Raw genomic sequence first — 19642 nt, 5'->3', positions numbered from 1 at the left:
ATGTATAAATACTTATGTTTATAAGCATTCTTTTATTCTTTATGAACAGCTACTCAGTGCTGAATTAAAATGAACTTTAAAAGTGAACGAGAGGGCTCCTGTCCTCTGGAAGCCCAGCCTAGAGTGGAGACAGACGTGCAAACAAATCGCTGCGAGACGGGACTCCTGGGAGGGCCGGAGTCCGAGAAGGCGTTGGGGCGACAGCTAAGCCAGGCCTTAAAGGACGGGCTGCCTCCCGAGGGGAAAGGGCAGCACACTCAGACCCAGAGCCGGCAGGGCGGCAGGGCGTGCTGAGCTGGGTGGCTGTGCAGGGCAGCAGGGCAGGTGGAGTCAGTGCGGGTTCAGCACCTCGGACAGCTCCTGACAACAGCGATTAAGCGCCTGGACCAGCAGTTGGCACACCGAGGCTCGCGAGCCACATGCGGCTCTTTGGCCCCTTGAGTGTGGCTCTTCCACAAAATACCACGTGCGGGAGCGCACGTACAGTGCGATTGAAACTTCGTGGCCCATATGCAGAAGTCGGTTTTCGGCCTGGGCAAGTCTATTTTGAAGAAGTGGTTCTAACGCCGAGCTACACTCAAGGGGCCAAAGAGCCGCATGTGGCTCGTGAGCCGCGGTTTGCCGACCACTGGCCTGGACCAAGTGGCAGGGCCAGGAGGACAGGGCGCTAACGTCCCAACAAGGCCATGCCGGGTTCTGTGTAAAGAAACAGTGACGATGGGGGGACAGTGAGGAGAAGGCAACAGCCCTAGAGGGAGCCCCTGGGGTGAGAGGGAGGGCAGGCTCAGGACAGGGCATTCGGGCTTGAGTCCAAGGTGGAGTGGTCCTCTCGATGCGATGGGTAGGTCCAAGGGGAGAAGCCAGTTGGTGGGTGGAGAATGGGGAGTGACATGGCAGAACCACGAGGTTGGGTTTGGTTCTGTTGAGTTAGTGGTGGGGGGCGTCCAAGAGACATCAGGAAATGGATCGGAGTTTGGGTCCAATCTAGGTAAGTGTGGCTATTTTAACTGGGCGAGTTAAGAGCTGAGTTCACAGGATAGAGCACACACAAAGGGCCGATCCAGGGAAGGTCTGTGGGGAGCACGGACAGGTGTGGGAGCGGAGCAATGCCAGAAACAGAGAAGCCAGGGGAAGGGTCTCTCTCTCACACACACACACAGTCCCAGGAGCAGGAGCAGCCGGGGCTGTGAGGGGCTGTGCCTGAGGCTGAGGAGCCCGAGGCGTGGAGGAAAGGCTGCCCCATGACAGAAGGGCCCGCCGTTCCAGGTGGTTGCAGTGACCCCAGGAGGCAAGAGGTGTGCCCCAGGAGCCCCTCCTCACTGAGGTCTCCACTGGGTGGAGAAGCGGGGGGAGGGAAGGAGAGGCGGTGTCCACAGGCAGGCCCGCCCGCCCCAGCGAAGACCTGGCTCATGGACATGGACCCTCAGCAGGAGGCCCCTCGAGGCCCAGGCTCCTCCCTGCAGCCTCGGGTTCCCCATTCCCGGAGGAGCTGGGGCAGTGCCGTGAGGGGAGAGGGCACTGCCCCAGAGCAGAGGAGACCCCAGGGACCGGGGACCGGGGACCGGAGGGCGGAGAAGGAGGGAGAGGGCGGCGGAGCGGCGGAGCGGCGGGAGCCGAGCAGGGGGAGGCGCACGTGCCGCATCCAGGCACCGTGTTTCCTAAAGATGGGCAGGAAGGGGGAGGGTGTGAAACGGCTGGAGTTCGGCCAGCTGTCCTCCCTCCCAGCATTGAAGGCTGCGCCTGGCGGGAAGCAGGTCTAAGGCTGTTTAGCCGGGCAGGAAGGAGGCCGCCACGGAGGGTGCCGGGAGGGCGCGCCCCAGCACGAGCCGCCAGGACCAACAGACCGACTGCGCTGCGCTGATCAGAAGCCGCAGGGAGGGCATGGGGCCAACAAGCCCCGGTGCCCAAAGCCGCTCGGACACCAGGTGCACCCACAGGGCCAGGGCCCCGGAGACCACCTGCCCTGTCCGCGGGAGCACGCAGGAGGGCGGCGGGGGCCGGAGCGGCTGGCAGCGCAGAGGGAAGCCAGGCTGGCTCCACAGAGCGGCCCCACCGCCCAGTGGGATCGTTGAAAGATGAACATTGCACACCAACCAACGGCTGTCTGTCCAGCAGGCGGGGAGCTCAGGAAGCTGTTTTTCCAAGTCAGAGCAGCCGGAAGTCCCACGGCTTCAAACGGTTTAATGAATTCGCGGCTGACCTTTCTGGAATAGGCACGGCGGCCGCGGGGCCGTGGGAGGGCCCGCAGGGAGGACAGCGCGGTGCCTGTGTGTTCAGGAGAGAGGCGGGGCTGCGGAATGGGGAGCAGGCGCCCCGCTGGGTCCGGGAGAAACTCTCTCAGGAATGGATGTGAGAATTCACAAAGTCTGAGTTTGGAAAGAAATTCAGTTTTCACACAAGAAAACATTTCTTGACTCGCCCAGCTTTCAGGCCAGCAGCCTCCTGCGCTTTGGCCATGGGTCCCCATCAGTAAACATGTTTGCGTCTGCTCAGCGTGTGCACTTTCACACACACACACACACACACACCCGCCCCGAGTCTGTGCACGGCCAGTGCTGATGGGACACGCCTCCCAAGAGGGAAGAGGGAAGGGCGAGGGGAAAGAGCTGTACGCTGCATCTTTGCGTTTCCTCCCCTGGCCTCATTGCCTATCTCGCTCCCTCTCCTCCTCACCTGTGCACCCGATCTGGGGGCCTCCCCTGTCTTTAAAGGAGCCGCCATCGGCTGCTGGGACCAGAGCCTCTCCTGCCCCAGCCCTGCCCTCTTAGAGACACGAGGTCAGTGTCAGGGAGCCCTGAGCGAGGGGCTGCCCTCCCCAGCTCTCCTGACCACCATGAACCAAGGAGAATTAGCCCTGCTCACAGCAACAGCACAGAGCGAGCGGCACTGTGACACGCAGCGCAGCACTCAGAGGAGGCTGTGGCTCAGCTTCTGAGATGCCCTCTTTTTTAAAAAAATATTTAAGTATAATTTTATTGGCGCCCTCCCCCCCAGGAGCCCACCTCCTGGGAGGAAGCCTCCGCCTTTCCCTCCCCTCCCCCCTCCCCTCCCCGGCACTGGTACCGTTACTGGTACCTTCCTCACTCCAAGCTCCACATTTCAGAGGGGAAGGGAGAGGGGGAGAGAGAAACATCAATGATGAGAGAATCATTGACTGGCCGCCTCCTGCACACCCCACACTGGGGATCAAGCCCGCAACATGGGATGTGTCCTGGCGGGGAATCGAACCGTGACCTCCTGGTTCACAGGTCGATGCTCGGGCACTGGCCGGGCTCTGAGACGCTCTCTGGAAGCGAGGGTTCGCCCCGCGGGCTGGGAGGGAAGAGGCTCACAGGGTTCCCGCTATAAGCAGAGCTCCCCACGAGCTGGCGTCCTCCCTCCTGGCTTCCCAGCCCCTCGAAGCTGCTGCCCGCCAGGAGGATGAGACACCCAGACCCAAAGACCCTGGAGAACTCGGTCCCCCTCGGCACAGGCATCGGCCACGCCCGCGCGTGGTGAAGCCCCAGGCAGGTGTGTGGATGCACTCGGCATACACGGACGCACACCCTGAGCGGGCAAACCCACAGGAAGAAACCAGTGTTGCCCAGACACCCACCACCTCCCCTCGTCCTTCCCACTTAGAAACCAGCAGCTGACTTCCTGTGGACAAGCCAGCTTCCGTGGGTCCCGGGCCAGGCCGCGTTGCCGCGGGGAGTGTCTGGGCTGAGACTGCAGGTGGGCCAGGAAGGCAGAGAGCGTGGCAGGAGCAAGAGTTGCCTCATCAAACACAGGCCAGGGGCAGCTGCCAGGGCAAGAGGAGGGGCCGCCAGGAGGCTGGAGGAGGCCACAGCCGCAGGAAAGCGAGCCTGGCCCTCGTTCCCGCCCGAGGCCCCGTGGCCCTGGGTTGAGCGCATCTCTCGGGACAGTCGGATTGGGCCTTGGTTCCCGTTAGGCCCGGCCGGTCTCCAGAATCCAGAACGAGGATGGGAAACTAGGGCAACTGTCCTCCACCCCCACTAACGGACCCGCCTGCCCGAGGCGGGGTTTGCGAAGGGTCCGTGGAAAGACCGTTACCATCAACCGGGAAGGTCTGCCTCGGACACATCGGTGACGTAGACCCGCCCAGTGACAGCCAGCTTCCTGGAGCGTCTCACTCGGACCCGGCCAGGCCCACCTCAGGCGAACTCGTCCCCACGGGAAAGAGCTCAGAGGACACGTAGCGCTGACCCCTGACCTTCGCGCAGCCTGTCTCCTCCCTCCTGCGGCTTTCCCAGAGGCAGGCGAGCTGCGTGGGCGCCGGCCGGCCAGCGGAGCGTCATCCTGAGCGTCATCGCCCCGAGCTCGTGTAACTGGAAGGCGGCACGTCTCCTCACCGCAGAGCTGTGACCGGCAGCGCAGGCGGTGACTCCCCGGAGGGCCAGTGGCCTCGGGTGCCGCCCTGGCCTCAGGCTCTGTGCAGGGTCTTAAGGAGTTCATCTGCCACAGAGGCTTTTATTCACTTACTCGCTTCGAAAGAGCTCGTAGGAACCACGTCCCCTCGTTCTCAAGTGTCTGGCCACACCTTTGCGGCCATTAGACTGGAACAGCTTGTCTGGATAGAAAACGCGAGGCTCACACTTCCTTCCGGAAGCCTCCGCAGGCACCGCCCCTGAGCTGCGGCACTGACTATGCTGTGGAGAGCCCTGGCCAGCCGGGCCAGCGCCCCATGCGCCCCATTCCCAACACTTCCCCTGATGCCATGGAACCCCTTTTCTCTTTGGAGTTCAGTAACTTCGCCAAGGTACGTGTGAACGGCCCCATCTGCTTTCCCCGAGTCCAGTACGTTCTTTCAGACTGAAGATGACGTGCTCCTCTGTTTCAGGGAGGCGCTTTCTCTGTCCTTTAGAAATTGCTCGTTCGCTCTGTTCTGTTCCCTTCTCCAGGGACACCCATTAGACCTCTTTCTTTTTCTTTGTCTTTCCATTGTCCCGGCTGCTGGCAACCCGCAGTTTTCGCCCCACCTGCTCAGTCCCTGGGGTAACTCCACCTCCTTAGCAACCCCGTGGCATCACTCAGGACGCAGGGGCACTCCTCAAGGCCCCGCGTACCTCGGCTCTGCGAACCAGTCCAAGGAGGGGGTTGTGGGGTTTGGCTCTCTAGACTCTGATCTCCGTGCCCTGGTTCCGTAGAGGCAAATCCCCTTCTAGAACCATCCTCATTTCCCATCCTGGCCTAATTTTCCCTGTCCTTGGAAACCGTTCTTTGTTCATTGCGATCCAGCATATGGATGCGTCTTCGGTTGTTAAAGATAGACTTTGCTTTCCTGTTTCTTCTTGCAGTTTTTGTTAGTTCAGTAAGGAGGCTGAGCAAACAGATGTTTCAATTCGTCATATTTAACCAGAAGCCATTTACAACCCAAAACAAATGCCATTTTCCTCTGCTTTCCACCTGTGCCCGTCCTGTCTTCTAACCGTGGACCCGTCTGTACATGTGACTTAACCTCAGCTCTCAGCCCGAGGAAGAACAGAACACACTGACAAACACCTTTGTCAACTTCGTAGGTGCAGACGCCCTGCAGCCCGGCGGCCACGCCGCCCCGCCCCCGCCCCGCTCCTCACTCGGGACACGCCGGCTCTCCTGCATCCCTGCCCACGGCTCCCCGGGGCTCGCGGGCCCTCCCAGCACCAGGAGACCTGACTTCCCGGGGAGCCTCCTGGGGCCTCCCTCCCACTGTGCCCCCACCAGCCTGGTCCCAGGCTGCCAAGCCTCTGGGTCTGTCTCTCACATCAGCCTGAACCCCCGGAGGGCAGGGGTCCCCGAATCTACCGTGAATACCGTCCCCGTCTGCTGTCAGAGCAGCAGACGCCCCCCACAGGCTGCTTCAACCAACTGATGGGGACCTGCGATTGGCCAGGCCTGTGGGAACCGAGCCTCAGGCTTGAAGCAACTTCTGTTTTAGGTGACGCACGCCACTCGCCTTCCACCAAGGCCGGCTCGGCCAGTTATCACCACGTCCAGGCGTGACCGGCGGCTGGGGTCACTGCGGAGCGTGAGGACCTGGCTTCCTTAGCGGGACGCAGCGGGGGGAGGGGGGTCCTTCTAATGCCTCCTTTCCACTTACTCCTCAGACGTGGCCAACAGCTCATCAGTAGGAGGCCCCTGGGAGCCAGGGGAGGTGGGGGCCTGTGCTGGGAGCCAAGAGGGCCAAGAGGGAGGCGTCAGGGGCGGCCAGAGTCTCCGCCCACAGCCCGCAGCTCTGGAAGGGTCACCCCATCAAGCCCCTGGATTTCACGTGCCCCCCCGCGAGGACACCAGTGGAACCACCTTAGAAACTCTTCCCTGTGAGCAAAAAGGACTGAACCCAGGACGCTGCCCTTGTCTGGGGACAGCACAGAGCACCTGCGTGCCAAGTGTAAGAGACTTCCTGGTCTTGCCAGCCTGTGACCAGGCCCTTCAAGACGCCTCCAGGCCGCCACACGCCCCAGGACTCTCCTGCCAGGCTCAGCCCTCGCGGGCCTTGGCCAGGGCCCCTGTTCACATCCAGCCCTGCGTTCCGGGAGGGCCCTCCTCCCAGTGTGCCTCTGGGGCCCACGTGGGGACCTCGAGGGTGGAGTGTCAGCTGGAGGCTCAGGGAGGCTCCGGAAGCCCGGAGGCTCTACGCCCCAGTCGGCGGCCATTGCGGAAAGCCGAGCCAGCTTCCCCGCCAGCTCCCGCCGGGCCAGTGCTGCGCCTGCCAGCGCCCACCCCTGCTGAGCCAGGAGGGAGGGGAGTTCCAGGAAACCGTGCGTCACGTGACCACGGAGGCAGTGTGCCCCGTGCAGCCAGGCAGGAGCTCAACAAGCTGCGGCCCAGCCTGCGGCCCGGCTGGGGAGTCCGCCCTCGCCGGCCTCGGGCTCCAGGGCCCAGCCCGGCCACAGCCATGGCTCCGGCCCACCTCCGCCCGGCCCTGCTCCCAGCACGGGCGGCAGGTGAGGCAGTGCCCACTGCGGGCGCCTGCGCTCCCAGGCCTGGCCTAGGTGGCCCCCTCCTCGTGGGAAGCCAGGGGACCCAAAAACTAGGGCTTTTGTGTGTTTGGGGGAGAAAGAAACACCAAAGCCATTCCTGTCCATTCCACGCTGAAACCTCTGTCCAGAAATCAGGCCTGCTTTAACTTTAAATTTTTTTTAAATGTATTTTATTGATTTTTTGCAGAGAGGAAGGGATAGGGAGAGAATGAGAGAAACATCGATGAGAGAGAAACATTGATCAGCTGCCTCCTGCACGCCCCCTACTGGGGATGTGCCCGCAACCAATGTACATGCCCCTGACCGGAATCGAACCCGGGACCCTTCAGTCCGCAGGCCGACGCTCTATCCACTGAGCCACACCGGTTTCGGCATAACTTTAAATTTTTAAGACTTTTTTTTTTAACTAACAATAGCTTGCTTGCTTCTTATGTTTCTATGCAAGAACCCTTACCTGTGACCCAAAAACAGTCAAAGAAAATTGTGCCTGGAGGTCATGCTCTGAGTGAAACAACGGAAGGGGTCCCACCCCCGCCCAGCTCCAGTCTGCCTGTGGCACCCGCCCTCTGCCCTTTGCCCCCACCCAGCTCCAGTCTCCCTGTGGGCACCTGCCCTCTGCCCTTTGCCCCCGCCCAGCTCCAGTCTGCCTGTGGCACCCACCCTCTGCCCTTTGCCCCGCCCAGGGCTCTGCGGAGCCGGCAGGGCTGGGCCTGGAGATACCAGGTCAGCGAATGAGGAGGAGACCTCCCAGCGCCATGCTATGTCTCTCTATCCACACCTTCCAAGCTCCACACTCACAACCTCTCTCACACGAGGCAGTCAGGGCTTCACGGTGTGGCTGTGCGTGGCCTCGCGAAGGCCCCCCGTGCTGTACCCCCCGCCTGACCCCGCCTGCCCAGGGGCAGCAGGAACTGCCCAGCCGCACCCTGTAGGCAGGGACCGCACAGCAGCTCAGGGTCGCCCCACCCTGGACACTCCCGCCTGCCCTCGGCCTCCAAGCCTCCAGTGGGGACCCTCCCCCGCAGCTCCTTTGGGCAGCAGCCCCTCATCAGACCCTCCCCTCCCCGCTTACTCTGCTCTCCTTCTAGAAGGCCCTCTCGCAAACCCAATTCCCTCCTAACCTGCTGCGCCTCCCACAGACCCTCCGGCCGCGCCCCAGCTCAGCTGCAGGCGAGGCCAGACGCAGACCCGGGGCTGGCGGCGGGAGTGCTGGCCTGCTGACAGGGCGCGTGGCAGACAAACAGACCAAATGGCATCTCAGGGTGGCCAAGGGAGCAGCCCCTCTGAGTCCACCCCCGCCACCCTGCAGGACATTTGGAGGGAACCCCACCCTCCAGGCTTCCGCACCCCGTGCCGCTGTCTGCCGGCCTGGCCACTCATCTTCCTCCTGACCCGCGGCCGGCGGCTCTCCTTTCCCGCCTCTCACTCAGAGGGGTCCAGCTCAGGGAGAACGCTAGCACCTGAGACTGTGAGGGCCAGGCAGGTGCGGGGTTCACCTCCCAGCCCCTCGGGGAGCTAGCCTCCAGCGAGGTGAGGTCCCCTTTCACTCCCAACCCCCTTCCCATTCTCCCCTCGGGCCTCAAGGGCTGATCCCAGCCCTCCCTGGTCAGCCTCCTGTGGGGAGCTCACTCTCATTCGGCCCCTGGGCCTGGCCCAAGGCCAAAGCCTCCCATCCCAGGAGCCATCCCAGTCCGGTGGCTGGACCGCCCTTGACCAGAGAGGCCCCGCTCTGGCCGGCCCCAGGAGCCCTCCCCTATCTCTGCCCCTTCCCAGGGCTCAGCATCGGGAGCAGAGGCTCAGGGATGCGCGCCCCCCCACACCATGTTTTCCGTTCAGAACATTACACTCAGCTGCTCAGGCCCAAAACCCATCCGGACAGAGGCCCTCGGGAAGGAGTCTGCTGTGGTCTGAGGGGCAATTAGGGCTGAGAAGAAGGCTCGCCGAGCTGCTGTGTGAGCGCATGTGCACACGTGTGAGTGATGTGTGCAAGCATGCTCGCATGTGTGTGCAGGGTTGTGTGTGCATGTGAGTGCTAGCTTGTGCTCGTATGTGAGTGTGCATGTGAGCGCGTGGGATTGCACTCCATGGCCCACGCCTAGCCCCTGGGCAATGCCAGGTGCACCGCAGGCGTGGACAGAACGGAGCTCTTCCCTGCCTCCCCCCTTCCTTTCCGGGCTTGGCAGCGAGGAGTGGGGGAGCCTGGGAGCCAGATGCCCAAGCCTCAGGGAAGCGGGAAGCAGTGAGTCGCAGCCAGCCAGCCAGCGAGGGAGAGCGGTGGTGGAAGCAGATGGCCTGTGGCTGCAGGAGAGGAGGGACCGTCCGAGGGCCAGGCTCAGGCTCAGGCCCGAGGCCCCTGGCCCAGAGGACAAGGAAGCGGGGTCTGGACAGGCCTGCTCAGGGCACAGCCGGCTCTCGCCTGGGGAAGGTGCTGGGACCCAAGGTAGATGCCGGAGAGGGCGTGGTCAGTGTAACCCGAACGCCAGAGGGGCCGGGAGTGGGGCTCCGGGCGGCCACAGCAGCACCAGCTGGCCCTGGCCCCGCGCGGGCGGCATGCAGACCGGAGGCAGGCAGGGAGCACGCTGCGAGGCACTCAGCTCCGCTCAGACTCGCCAAGACCAGGAAGACAACAGCGAGCCTGGTGCGTGTGCAGGGGCTCAGAGCAATCACCTGGTGAGCCGGGCACCTCTGGAGGGGACGTGGGAGCAGAGCCACGCGAACCTCCTGGGAGGGAAGCCTTGGTCCGGGTCCTGGGAGGAATGTCGGGGCTTGGGCTTTGGGGCAGGAGAGTGCAGTGTAGATGGGGAGCCTGCGGGGGGGGGGGGGAGCGGGGGGGGGGCGGTGCAGGGGAGAACATCTGGGAGACATGGGGCGTGAGCGGAGACCTTGCTTCCGGACGCCTTCCCGAACCTTGGCAGCTCGTCTCCGCGACGCTGCGTGTCTTTGCTGACTGCCCACCAGGCTGCTGAGACCACGAATCCCGCATCACCCACAGCAGCGACGGTGGGAGCAACCCAAGTGCGGGTCAGCGATAAACAGAGGTGGCGCCTACACCGCGGGCAGCCTCGCTGAGAAGGAGTGTGATTCTGACACAGGTCACATATGGATGGGCCCTGGGGCGTGCTAAGTGAAATAAGCCCGATGCAAGAGGACTAATATCCCGTGATTCTACTCACCGGAGGCGCCGGCGTGGTCCCGTTCTCAGAGACAGGAGGAGGACATGGCTCCGGCGCGGGGGAGGGCGGAGGGGAGGTAGGCTCAGTGGGCACACAGTTCCAATTTAGGAAGAAAAGTTCTGGACATGATGGTGGTGGTGGTTGCACAGCAATGTGAAGGCACTTAACGCCACTGAGAGGTCTACTCAATAACGACTACAACGGCACCTTTTCCATGACGTACAGTCCACCACAATAAACAGAAGAACCGGATGAAGCGCTGATACAGGCTACACTGGATGAACCTCGAAAGCGCTCGGCTAAGTGAAAGGAGCCAGACCACAGGCCACGTATGAGTCCATTTACATGAAATCGCCAGAGGAGGTCATCGATAGAGACCAACAGCAGGCGGCGGGAGCGGGGAGGCCTGCCTAATGGATCTGGGGTTTCTTTGAGGTGGTGAGTGTTTTAGGAGGAGACAGCGGTGGGGCTGCACAACATGGGAACGTGCTGAATGCCACTGAGTTGTCCTCGTCCAAACTGGTCATTGTATGTTCCGTGAACTTGACTTCAACAGGAAACCAGAGAGGCAGAGGGAGAGGGGGAGGAAAACCGAGCACAGTCAGAGATTTCCTGGGCGCAGAGCCCTCTGCTCAGCCTGTCCCCACCGCGGAGCCCCCGCATCCACTCGCCGACCTGTGGGCGTGCGCTCCCTCCGGACCCGCGCTGCGCACCGCCGGGTCTGCACGGCCTGTTCACAGCCCGCTATGCTATCAGGTCACCCTTAGGCCGGGGCGGGGAATGTCGGCCCGCGGGCCATATACGCCTGTGAAATCACTTGGTCTGCGCCTGCCAAGGCATTAGGGTGAGTTCATAAGTGTTTGACCAAACAGAGCAGGCTAGTTTCTAAGTTGATAATTCTGTATGGCCCGCTATACACACCCACATGGCCCTGGGCAGGAGAATGTTCCCACCCCGGCCTTGGACGTTGGGACTTTAACCGGGTCTTTATCCGGCCTCACCGACCTGCAGCGCCGTGGCGGGAAGGTCTTGGCTGCTCCAAAGGCACGCTTCCGCTCCGGGAGGCGCAATGCAGACTGGCCCTCAGCTCCTAAAGGTCCAGGTCCGACAATACAAAACACACCGAGAGGTCACCGGAGGCCTCGCGGCCACTGCAGGCCTCAGGAGCGACCCGTGTGCGCAGCGCCAAGGGGCAGAGACCCCCAGAGGGAGGCCGGCATTGGCTGTGCCGCCCAGAGCTGTGTCGGGGCCCGGGGCAGCACAGGAACGCAGCGCCCAGGTGCTGTCCTGAGGAGCCCGCAGGGGGTGACTCCGCGGGCCCAGGCCCGGCTGCCCAGTGGGAGGCAGTATGTGAGCGACCAAGGGGGTCGGCCACCCGCTGAAGAGCACGAGGCTCCGGGAGGGACACACGCCCCCCGCAGAGCTGCCCCCCCAAGGAGCCGCGGGGGTGTGAGCAGGTTCTGTGCGCCCTGACTCAGCGCAGCTGTGCCCGCTCCCACGTGAGAACGTGCCGTGCCTGACGGGAGAGGGGCATGTGCGGGAGGCGGCCGGGCCACGGCGGGGGAGGCAAGGCAGCCGGTCACTTTCGGCGCGTGACCAACACTTCACGGCGCCATTCCAGTTCCCACGCAGCAGCTCTGCGATGGAGGCGGGGAGGGAAGGAGAGGGGGAGGGAGGCAGTGCCGTGCAGAAGGCCAGCGCCCTGAGAGCAGGCCTCTCTTCCTGACCTGGCCCTCCCCCGTGCTGGCTCACGCTCCCACGACCCTCCTGAACCGGGCGCGGCCACCTGCCCTCAGAGCCGAGTCAGCAGTGAGCTGTCCCCGCGTGGACCCCCGTCCCAGGGACACAGCCGAGCCTCAGGGCGCCGGAGGCCACGAGAACCTGAGGACACCATCTCTGCAGTGGATGCTCCCCCCTGACACCAAGGGCAAACGCAAGGGCACGCCAAGGGAAGAGCTGGCAGAGGTCAGAGGACAAGGAGCCTGTGGCCCCGCCCCCGCCCTCTCACCCAGACACAGTGGGCTCATGCGGGGTCTCAAGTGGAGCAGCTCACACCCAGGGCCCACGTCCCCAAAGCACTGGTGAGGCGGGTCTGCCAGGCAGGGCCAGGCCAGGTGAGCTTCCGGCACACACCAAGTCCTCCGCGTCCCTCACCGTCGCAGGGAGCAGAGCTGGGACCACGCAAAGGCAGCAGATGGAGCCTCCGTTTCGGCCGAACGCTGTGACTCATTTAAACACATCCCACAGGTTCCAGAAACCTAACAGCTAGCTCTTAGTGACAAATGGAAGCAGTTCTTCAGAAGCAAACCCTGCTGGTGACACAAAAAACTGGAGACCTGCTCTGGTGTCGCTCTGAACGCCTATACTCCAGGCTGGACGGGGCTCGGCCTTCACTCGGAAGAGACACCACAGGGGCGTGTGGGCGAGGAAAATGCACGGGGTCAAACTTTTTGGCCAAGACAGGGCCGGAGGTGACATGGGAGGAAGTGGTACGCGCAGAAGACCGACCTCAAAGGAAGCAGCTCTCACTCAGACCTCTGGGCTTCTGGGCACGCACCCTCCTGCGGCTCCGGGAAGGAGGCCGAGCTGAGCCCAGGGACCGGCCCGGCCCCTGCAGAGCCTCCGGGCAGCAGGTCTCGTGTGGGAGCTCAGGCAGCTCTGATGGATGCCCCTGCACGCGGGCCACCTCCTCTGTCGCTCCAGTACTCCTGCCCCCTTTCCCGGAGCCCAGGGCCCTCCCTGCCTGCCTGGACCCGGCCTTGAATGTGGCTCCTCACCTACCGCTTCCTCCTCCTGTGGGCCGTTCTTCGGTCTCAGCTCCATGTCCAACAACCTGTGCCACCGGCTCCAAGATGGGCTCTGAGTGTGCCTAAAGCCTTCAGCAGCCCCAGGACCCCGGCTCCCTCCCCACGCGTGTCGCATGCAGTGGCCAGGAGCATTTCCCAACAACCCTCGGCCATCTCCAACACTCCTCTGCCACCTTTAGACTCAAGTCCAAATCCTGCCGCCATTCCAAGCCCTCTGGCCTCACCACCCCACTCAACATAGTGGGTGTCCGGAGGTCTCTCCGTCCAGCCCTCTCTTCTGGCTACTCTCTCACCACTCTTAGTCAACATAGCACTGCAAGTTCTAGCTAGCTGAACTAAGGCAAGTAAAAGGAATAAAGATCATGCAGACTGGAAAGGAAGAAATAAAACTGTATGTTTACAGATGATATGACTGTCTACATAGAAAATCCCAATGAATCTTTTAAAAAAATCATAGGACTATTAAATAAGGTAAGCAAGGTTGCAGAATACAAAATAAACACACAAAAAGCAGTCATATTTCTGTATACTCACAATGAACATGAAGAAATCAAAAGTAAAAACATAATTCCACTTCAATCACTCCAAAAGCTACTGAGGTATACACTGAAAAAGCATTTGTAGGATCTGCATGCTGAAAATTATAGGACGCTGATTCAAGAAATCAAATCAGACCTAAATAAATGGAAAGGCATACTATGTTCATGAACTGGAAGACTCAATATTGAAAAGATGTCAATTTTCTCTAAACTGATCTATAGGTTTAATGCAATTCCTATCAAAATTCCAGTAAGGTTTTTATAGACATAGACAAATGTATTCTAAAGTTTATATGGAAAAGCATGATCCCTAGAATGCTAAAGTAACCTTGTCAAAGAAGAGTGAAGTGAGAGGAATTATTCTACCCCATTTTAAGGCTACAGTAAGCAAGACAGTGCGGTGTTGGTAGAAAGATAAACACATAAATCAATGAAGTAGAACAGAGGATTCAGAAATAGATCCACACAAATATGCTCAATTGATTTTTTTTACAAAGGTGCTAAAACAACTCAATGGAGGAAGGATCCCTTTTCAACAAATGGTGATGAGGCCACTGGAGATCCATAGACAGAAAAACAACCACCTCAGCCTACGCCTCAGATCTAATACAAAAATTAACTCTCAGTGGATAACAGGCTTAAATGTTAGGAAAATCTTAAGGATCTAGTCTAGACAAAGAGTTTTTGGACTTGACACTGTAGGTATGATCCATCATAGAGAATACTGATAAACTAGACTTCACCAAATTGAAACAGTTTGGGTTTGTTAAAATCCATAGGAAGAGAATGAAAAGAAAAACTATTCAAATAAGGAAAGTGAAACCAGGGAAATAGGAGGAAGGCTGGTGACGTGTATGAATGTCACTGCTTCGGTTGCGTTATTATACTACTACCACTGGGAGAAATTTGGAAAAAATTTAAAAGGCAAGTCTCTGTATTATTTCTTACAACTGCATATGAAAGTGTAATAATCTCAATTTTTTAAAAATGAAACACGTCTCAAATTATTCTATACCGTTGGTTTGCCATTTTTAAAGTTGGGGAATAAGAAATGTGTTGATATTTTGTCACTTCATAATATTATTCTGTCTTTGGTTTTGAACCTTATCATAGCCAACAATCTTTTTAATAACAAATGTAAAGTAAGCTTACAAATCTCTGGAAAAATGGAAGAACTTTAAATGAAGGCAAAATAACAACATTCTGAGGTAAACAAAAGCAGAAAAAATTGTTGATAGCAAATTGTAATTATAAGAAGTAATGAAGGCCAATGATGCCTCCATAAAGCCGGGAGGGAGGAAGGAAATAGTGGAGGAAGTTCGTCAGGCAGCAGCAAGTGACGCCGCCAGGAACGGGAATCTACACGAAACCAGTGAGTGACGGCGAAGGCAGTAACGTGGGTACGCGTGACAGCAGGTGTAGCTGCTTATTCTCCTTTATGCTCTTCAACGATGAAAAGGCAACTGACCAAAACTCCGGGTGCTGGGGGTGTGCTGCAGAGCTGACCCTGTATAGACATGTCATGTCTGACAAGAAGAGCACAAAGGAGCTAGTTGGGTGGGAACAAAGCTGTATTTTTTAAACATATTTTTACCTGGGCATGTGCCCTGACCGGGAATCAAACCGTGAGCTCGATTCATAGGTCGACACTCAACCACTGAGCCACACCGGCCGGGCAATAAAAATATTTTTAGAAAAATATGGATGAGCCCCTCCGGCTTGTTCACCAAGGCAGTTCCTGAGGCCCCGATTCTGTGTCTGCTTCAGCTGCTTTTGTTTACCTCAGAATGTTGTTATTTTGTGAAGATGAGGAGGATGGACCACGCTGGGCCCTCGGAGCCCCGAGGCCTCGCCCACGGAGTCAGAGCTTCCCCACGGAGGAACCACGCCTGTAAGCAAGTTTAACTCCAACGTGCCTGTGGCAGGACAAGGGATGCTAACCCCCCCCCCCCCCCCCCCCGTCACCTTTGTGTCCTCGGTCCGGGCAGGAGCCAGCGGCACTGAATGCAGGCCCCGGCTGAGGCTCTCATTTCCAGCCATTGCATCTGAGAACACAAATGTTTGTCCAATTGCACATCCCTGCCTGGCCCTCTTGGAACCCGGTATTGCCTCAGTCTCTCCCTCAGGGCACCTGCAGGAACCAGGCGGCATTGATATTAACGCAATTACAGGTGGAGTGCTCCCTATTTCTCCAGCCCGGGCGTGGGTACCCGGCTGCCTCCCTGGCCTCTCCCTTGGCTGCCGCGAAGACACAGCTTGCCCAGGAGCAAAGCCCTGGTCCGGTCCCAGCCCCATGCCTGCTGCCCAGAGCGCACCAGACGCTCAGGCCAGAACTCAGGGTCCTCTGACCCCTCTCTCTGCACAGCCAGCCCTTCAGCAACCCTGCCTCTGCACTTTCCAGCACTCTCACCCCCTTCCCACTGCCCACTGCCCACTGCCCACCACATCCGGGCCAGGGACTATCCCATCACACCTGAATACTGTTAACCCCTCACCAGTTCCCTGCTTCTTCTCTTGCCCCTCAGGGTTGGCAACACGCAGCAAAAATGTGCATTTACCCTTTAGTTTCAGCGATCTGACTCCCAGGTAGCTATCCCGCAGACACACTAGTGAAAATGAAAAATGGTGCATACACCAGGCTCCTCACTGTGCTCTCTGTGAGAGCAAAAGACTGGATACAGACCAGCCAGTGTGGCTCAGTGGTTGAGCGTCAACCTATGAACCAGGAGGTTAAGGTTTTATTCCCGGTCAGGGCACATGCCTGGGTTGCGGGTTTGATCCCCAGGAGACAACCCATCAATGATTCTCTCTCATCATTGGTGTTTCTATCTCTCCTTCCTTCCTCTCTGAAATGCTATATAATGCAAATCGACCTAACAGCGGAATTACCGGTCGCTATGACATGCACCAGCCACCAGGGGGGCAGATGCCTAACGAGGAGCATCTGCTGGACTGCGAGAGGGCACAGGCTGGGCTGAGGGACTCCCACCCCAGTGCATGAATGTCGTGCACCGGGCCTCTAGTCAATTATAAAGAAGAATGTACAGTCGGCCCTCGGTACCTGCAGGTTCCCCATCCACAGATTCAAACAACGGTAGATTGAAAATATTTCTAAAAATGTTACATTGTTGTAAAGCAGTTACATTGTTGCTGATGTGTACTGTGTAGTTAGGCCTATGAAGCTCTCTCCTGTACTAAACACATACAGATGCTTTTCTTGCCGTTGTTCCTTAAACAATACGTGTAACAGCTATTTGCCTAGCATTTACGTTGTATAAGGCATTAAAAGTGACCCGGAGAGGATGGCCGTGTCCGGGAGGGTGTGCCTGCGCTGTTTACAAATGTGAGCCATTTGCCAGGAGGGCCTTGTGGGTTTGAGCACCTGTGGGTTTGCACCCGAGGGAAAGCGCCTGGCGGACGGCACTGCTCTCCGTCCTTCACCTTCCGCGGGTCCGCCCTGTGCCATGCACTTTGCAGGTCCTCCCACTAGAGGCGGAGCAGTTTTTCAGTTCTTTGTGTGGCAAACTGTTTTCCAAAACTGAGCTCAGCAAGATTTCCAGTCCACATGCCTTACAGAACCTGACACTCCCCATCGAGAGATGGAGTCCGTCTCCTCCTCTCACACCTGGGCCTGGGCAGGCTTGGCAGCAGCTCGGCCACTAGAACGAGGCGGAGGAGGAACGTGTGGCTTTGGAGAGGAGCCCAAAGGCGTGCAGCCTCCTCCCGGCGCCGCTCGCCCGCAGCCCCGGAGGCCAGCCCACAGGGGAGGCACTGAGGCCAGCGACCCCATCAGCTGGGAGGCACGTCCATGTCTCGGGACTCATCCCCGCGGGCCTTGGAGCCTTCCAGCTGCAGCTCCAGACACTCCAGCGGAAATAAGCCATCCCCCCGCGCCCTGCCAGGATTCCCGACCTACAGAATCGGTGAGCCGAGCAGTGGCTGTTTTCTGCCACAAGTTTTGGGGTAATTGGTTATACAGCCATACTAAGTGCAACGCCACCCTTAACGTTGACTAAAGGAATGTTAGTAGATGTGTGATTTCAAGCAAAGGTTTGAAGTGTGTGTGTGCGTGTGCGCGTCTGCGTGGTGAGAATGCCCCTGTGCGTCCGTCATCACCCTGGGAAACGTGCCCTGGCTAGCCCGCTGTCCGAGGAGGAGAGACAAGTGGAGCAGAACCGGACTCAGCGCAGCCTGGAGCCCAGCCTCGCTCAGGCCTCCGAGCAGCAAGCAGCCACCTGCGTGAGGGAGAGCGGCAGTGTGCCGCCACGGCACTGGCGGGCTTGCCGTGCGGGGTGATGACGGCACCAGGTGAGTTACGGAAAGCAACCCTGCGGGCCGGGCTCAGTGGGTTGGAGCGTCGGCCCATGCTCCAAAGGGCAGGTTCTGATCCGAGTCCGGGCAGCAGGTCCAATCCCCAGGGTACACGCAGGAGGCAACTGATCAATGTTTCCCTCTCACATCGATCGATGTTTCGCTCCCTCTCTCTTTCTCTCTCCCTTCCTCTCTTTCTAAAATCAATAAACATGTCCTCAGGTGAGGATTTAAAAAAAGCAATCCTTAGAAACTGAACATAAACTAGAAAAGGGAGCTTAATTGTACATCTTCCTAATGGCACCCACCCAGAATGGAATCATTTCTAAAACAAACCTTGACTATACATCCCTGGAAAAATATAAACTAAGGACAAAGCAAACCACAAGGAAATCTTAAACCATATTCATTAATTAGTACTGTAGTTAGTAAAAATGTATACACACACTCTGAATAAATATAAAGGCAGAGTTTATTAAAATACATTTCATTTTCAAAATTGAGCTCTCAGCTGTTAAGTGTGTATACATTATTTTGGGACACCGTGTATAATATTCTATATACACGCAATGTTTATTTGGATCCTGATTTGAATAAACCAACTCTAAAAAGTCATTTTTGAGATCATCAAGAAAAATTGGACATGAACTGGGTATTAGGGTTATATTATGAAATTACAGTTAATTTTGTTGGCTGTGATATGTCATTGGATTAAAATAAGAACAACTTTTAACTATTAGAGGAACATCCTAAGGCAGGGGTGGGACCTTCCTCCTGCCCAGGGCCGTGTGGATGTTTATAACATCATTCACGGGCCATACAGAATTATCGGCTTAAAAATCAGCCCGCTCCGTTTGGTCAAACACTTAATGAACTCATCCCAACGCCTCGGCAGGCCCAGCCCCAGTGATCTCACAGCCTCCGATGGCCCTCGGTCTGCCGTTGCCACCGGCTGAGTATTTCCGAGTGAAATAATTTGCTGGGGGATTTTGTTTGTTTGTTTGTTTTTAAATATATATTTTTTATTGATTTTTTTTACAGAGAGGAAGGGAGAGGGATGGAGAGTTAGAAACATCGATAAGAGAGAAACATCAATCAGCTGCCTCCTGCACACCCCCTACTGGGGATGTGCCTGCAACCAAGGTACATGCCCTTGACCGGAATCGAACCTGGGACCCTTCAGTCCGAAGGCTAACGCTCTATCCACGAGCCAAATCGGCCAGGGCAATATGCTGGGTTTTGGCTGAAAGTACTCTGGCTGGGAATAGTTGGAGGAATACAGATGAAACAAGTTGGCAAAGCACTCACGGGAGCCCACTGTACCACCGTCACTGCTGCTCCGGGGACACCGACGTACCCGAGAGGCCAGCATGGCGTGGCCCCCCAAGAAGGATGGGCCTGCACGGGGTTCCCTCCCCAGTGCGCAGGGGCTGGGGTGCAAGGGTGGCTGCTTCCAGACCCAGCCCTGGCCCTGCCCCCGGCCTCAGCGGGCACCGGGCACCACCACAACCCCGAGCTGCTAAGGTCTTGCCCTCCAGAGCCCGGCACTGGCGCTGAGTCCGTGCGGGGTGGGAGAGTGGGCTCCCAGGGCACAGTAGGGGAGAGGCCTCCCAGCAAGATCCCCCAACAAGCACACTGCCTCAGCTCCCCCCCTCGCGGACAGAGCCACGACCAGAGGTGTCGCTGGGTGGGAAGGGGTCTCCGTATACAACCAGAGAAGGCACGGCAGGAGCCCCCCAGACTCGCAGCCAGGCTGCAGGAGCCGTCGGCGGCGAGGCCCACATGAGGCGGGCACGAGGCGGGGGTGGTGCCAGAGTGCTGGAAGGTGACAGAGTGGCCGTCAGACGGTG

The 19642-nt window shown here is 58.5% G+C and overlaps 1 protein-coding gene across 1 annotated transcript in view; it reads right to left on the bottom strand.

Annotated features, from left to right (window-relative positions):
* BSN (bassoon presynaptic cytomatrix protein) overlaps nucleotides 1–19642 on the bottom strand; it is a 59223-nt gene that overhangs the window by 31183 nt on the left and 8398 nt on the right. Inside the window, 1 exon segment of the mRNA XM_054729784.1 lies at nucleotides 11446–11464. Coding sequence (XP_054585759.1) covers nucleotides 11446–11464 — 19 coding nt within the window.

This window comes from Eptesicus fuscus, chromosome 18 (genome assembly GCF_027574615.1).
Source record: "Eptesicus fuscus isolate TK198812 chromosome 18, DD_ASM_mEF_20220401, whole genome shotgun sequence".
NCBI lineage: Eukaryota > Metazoa > Chordata > Mammalia > Chiroptera > Vespertilionidae > Eptesicus > Eptesicus fuscus.
Note: the sequence above shows the minus strand (reverse complement) of the source record. Positions and strands in the feature narration are given on the sequence as shown.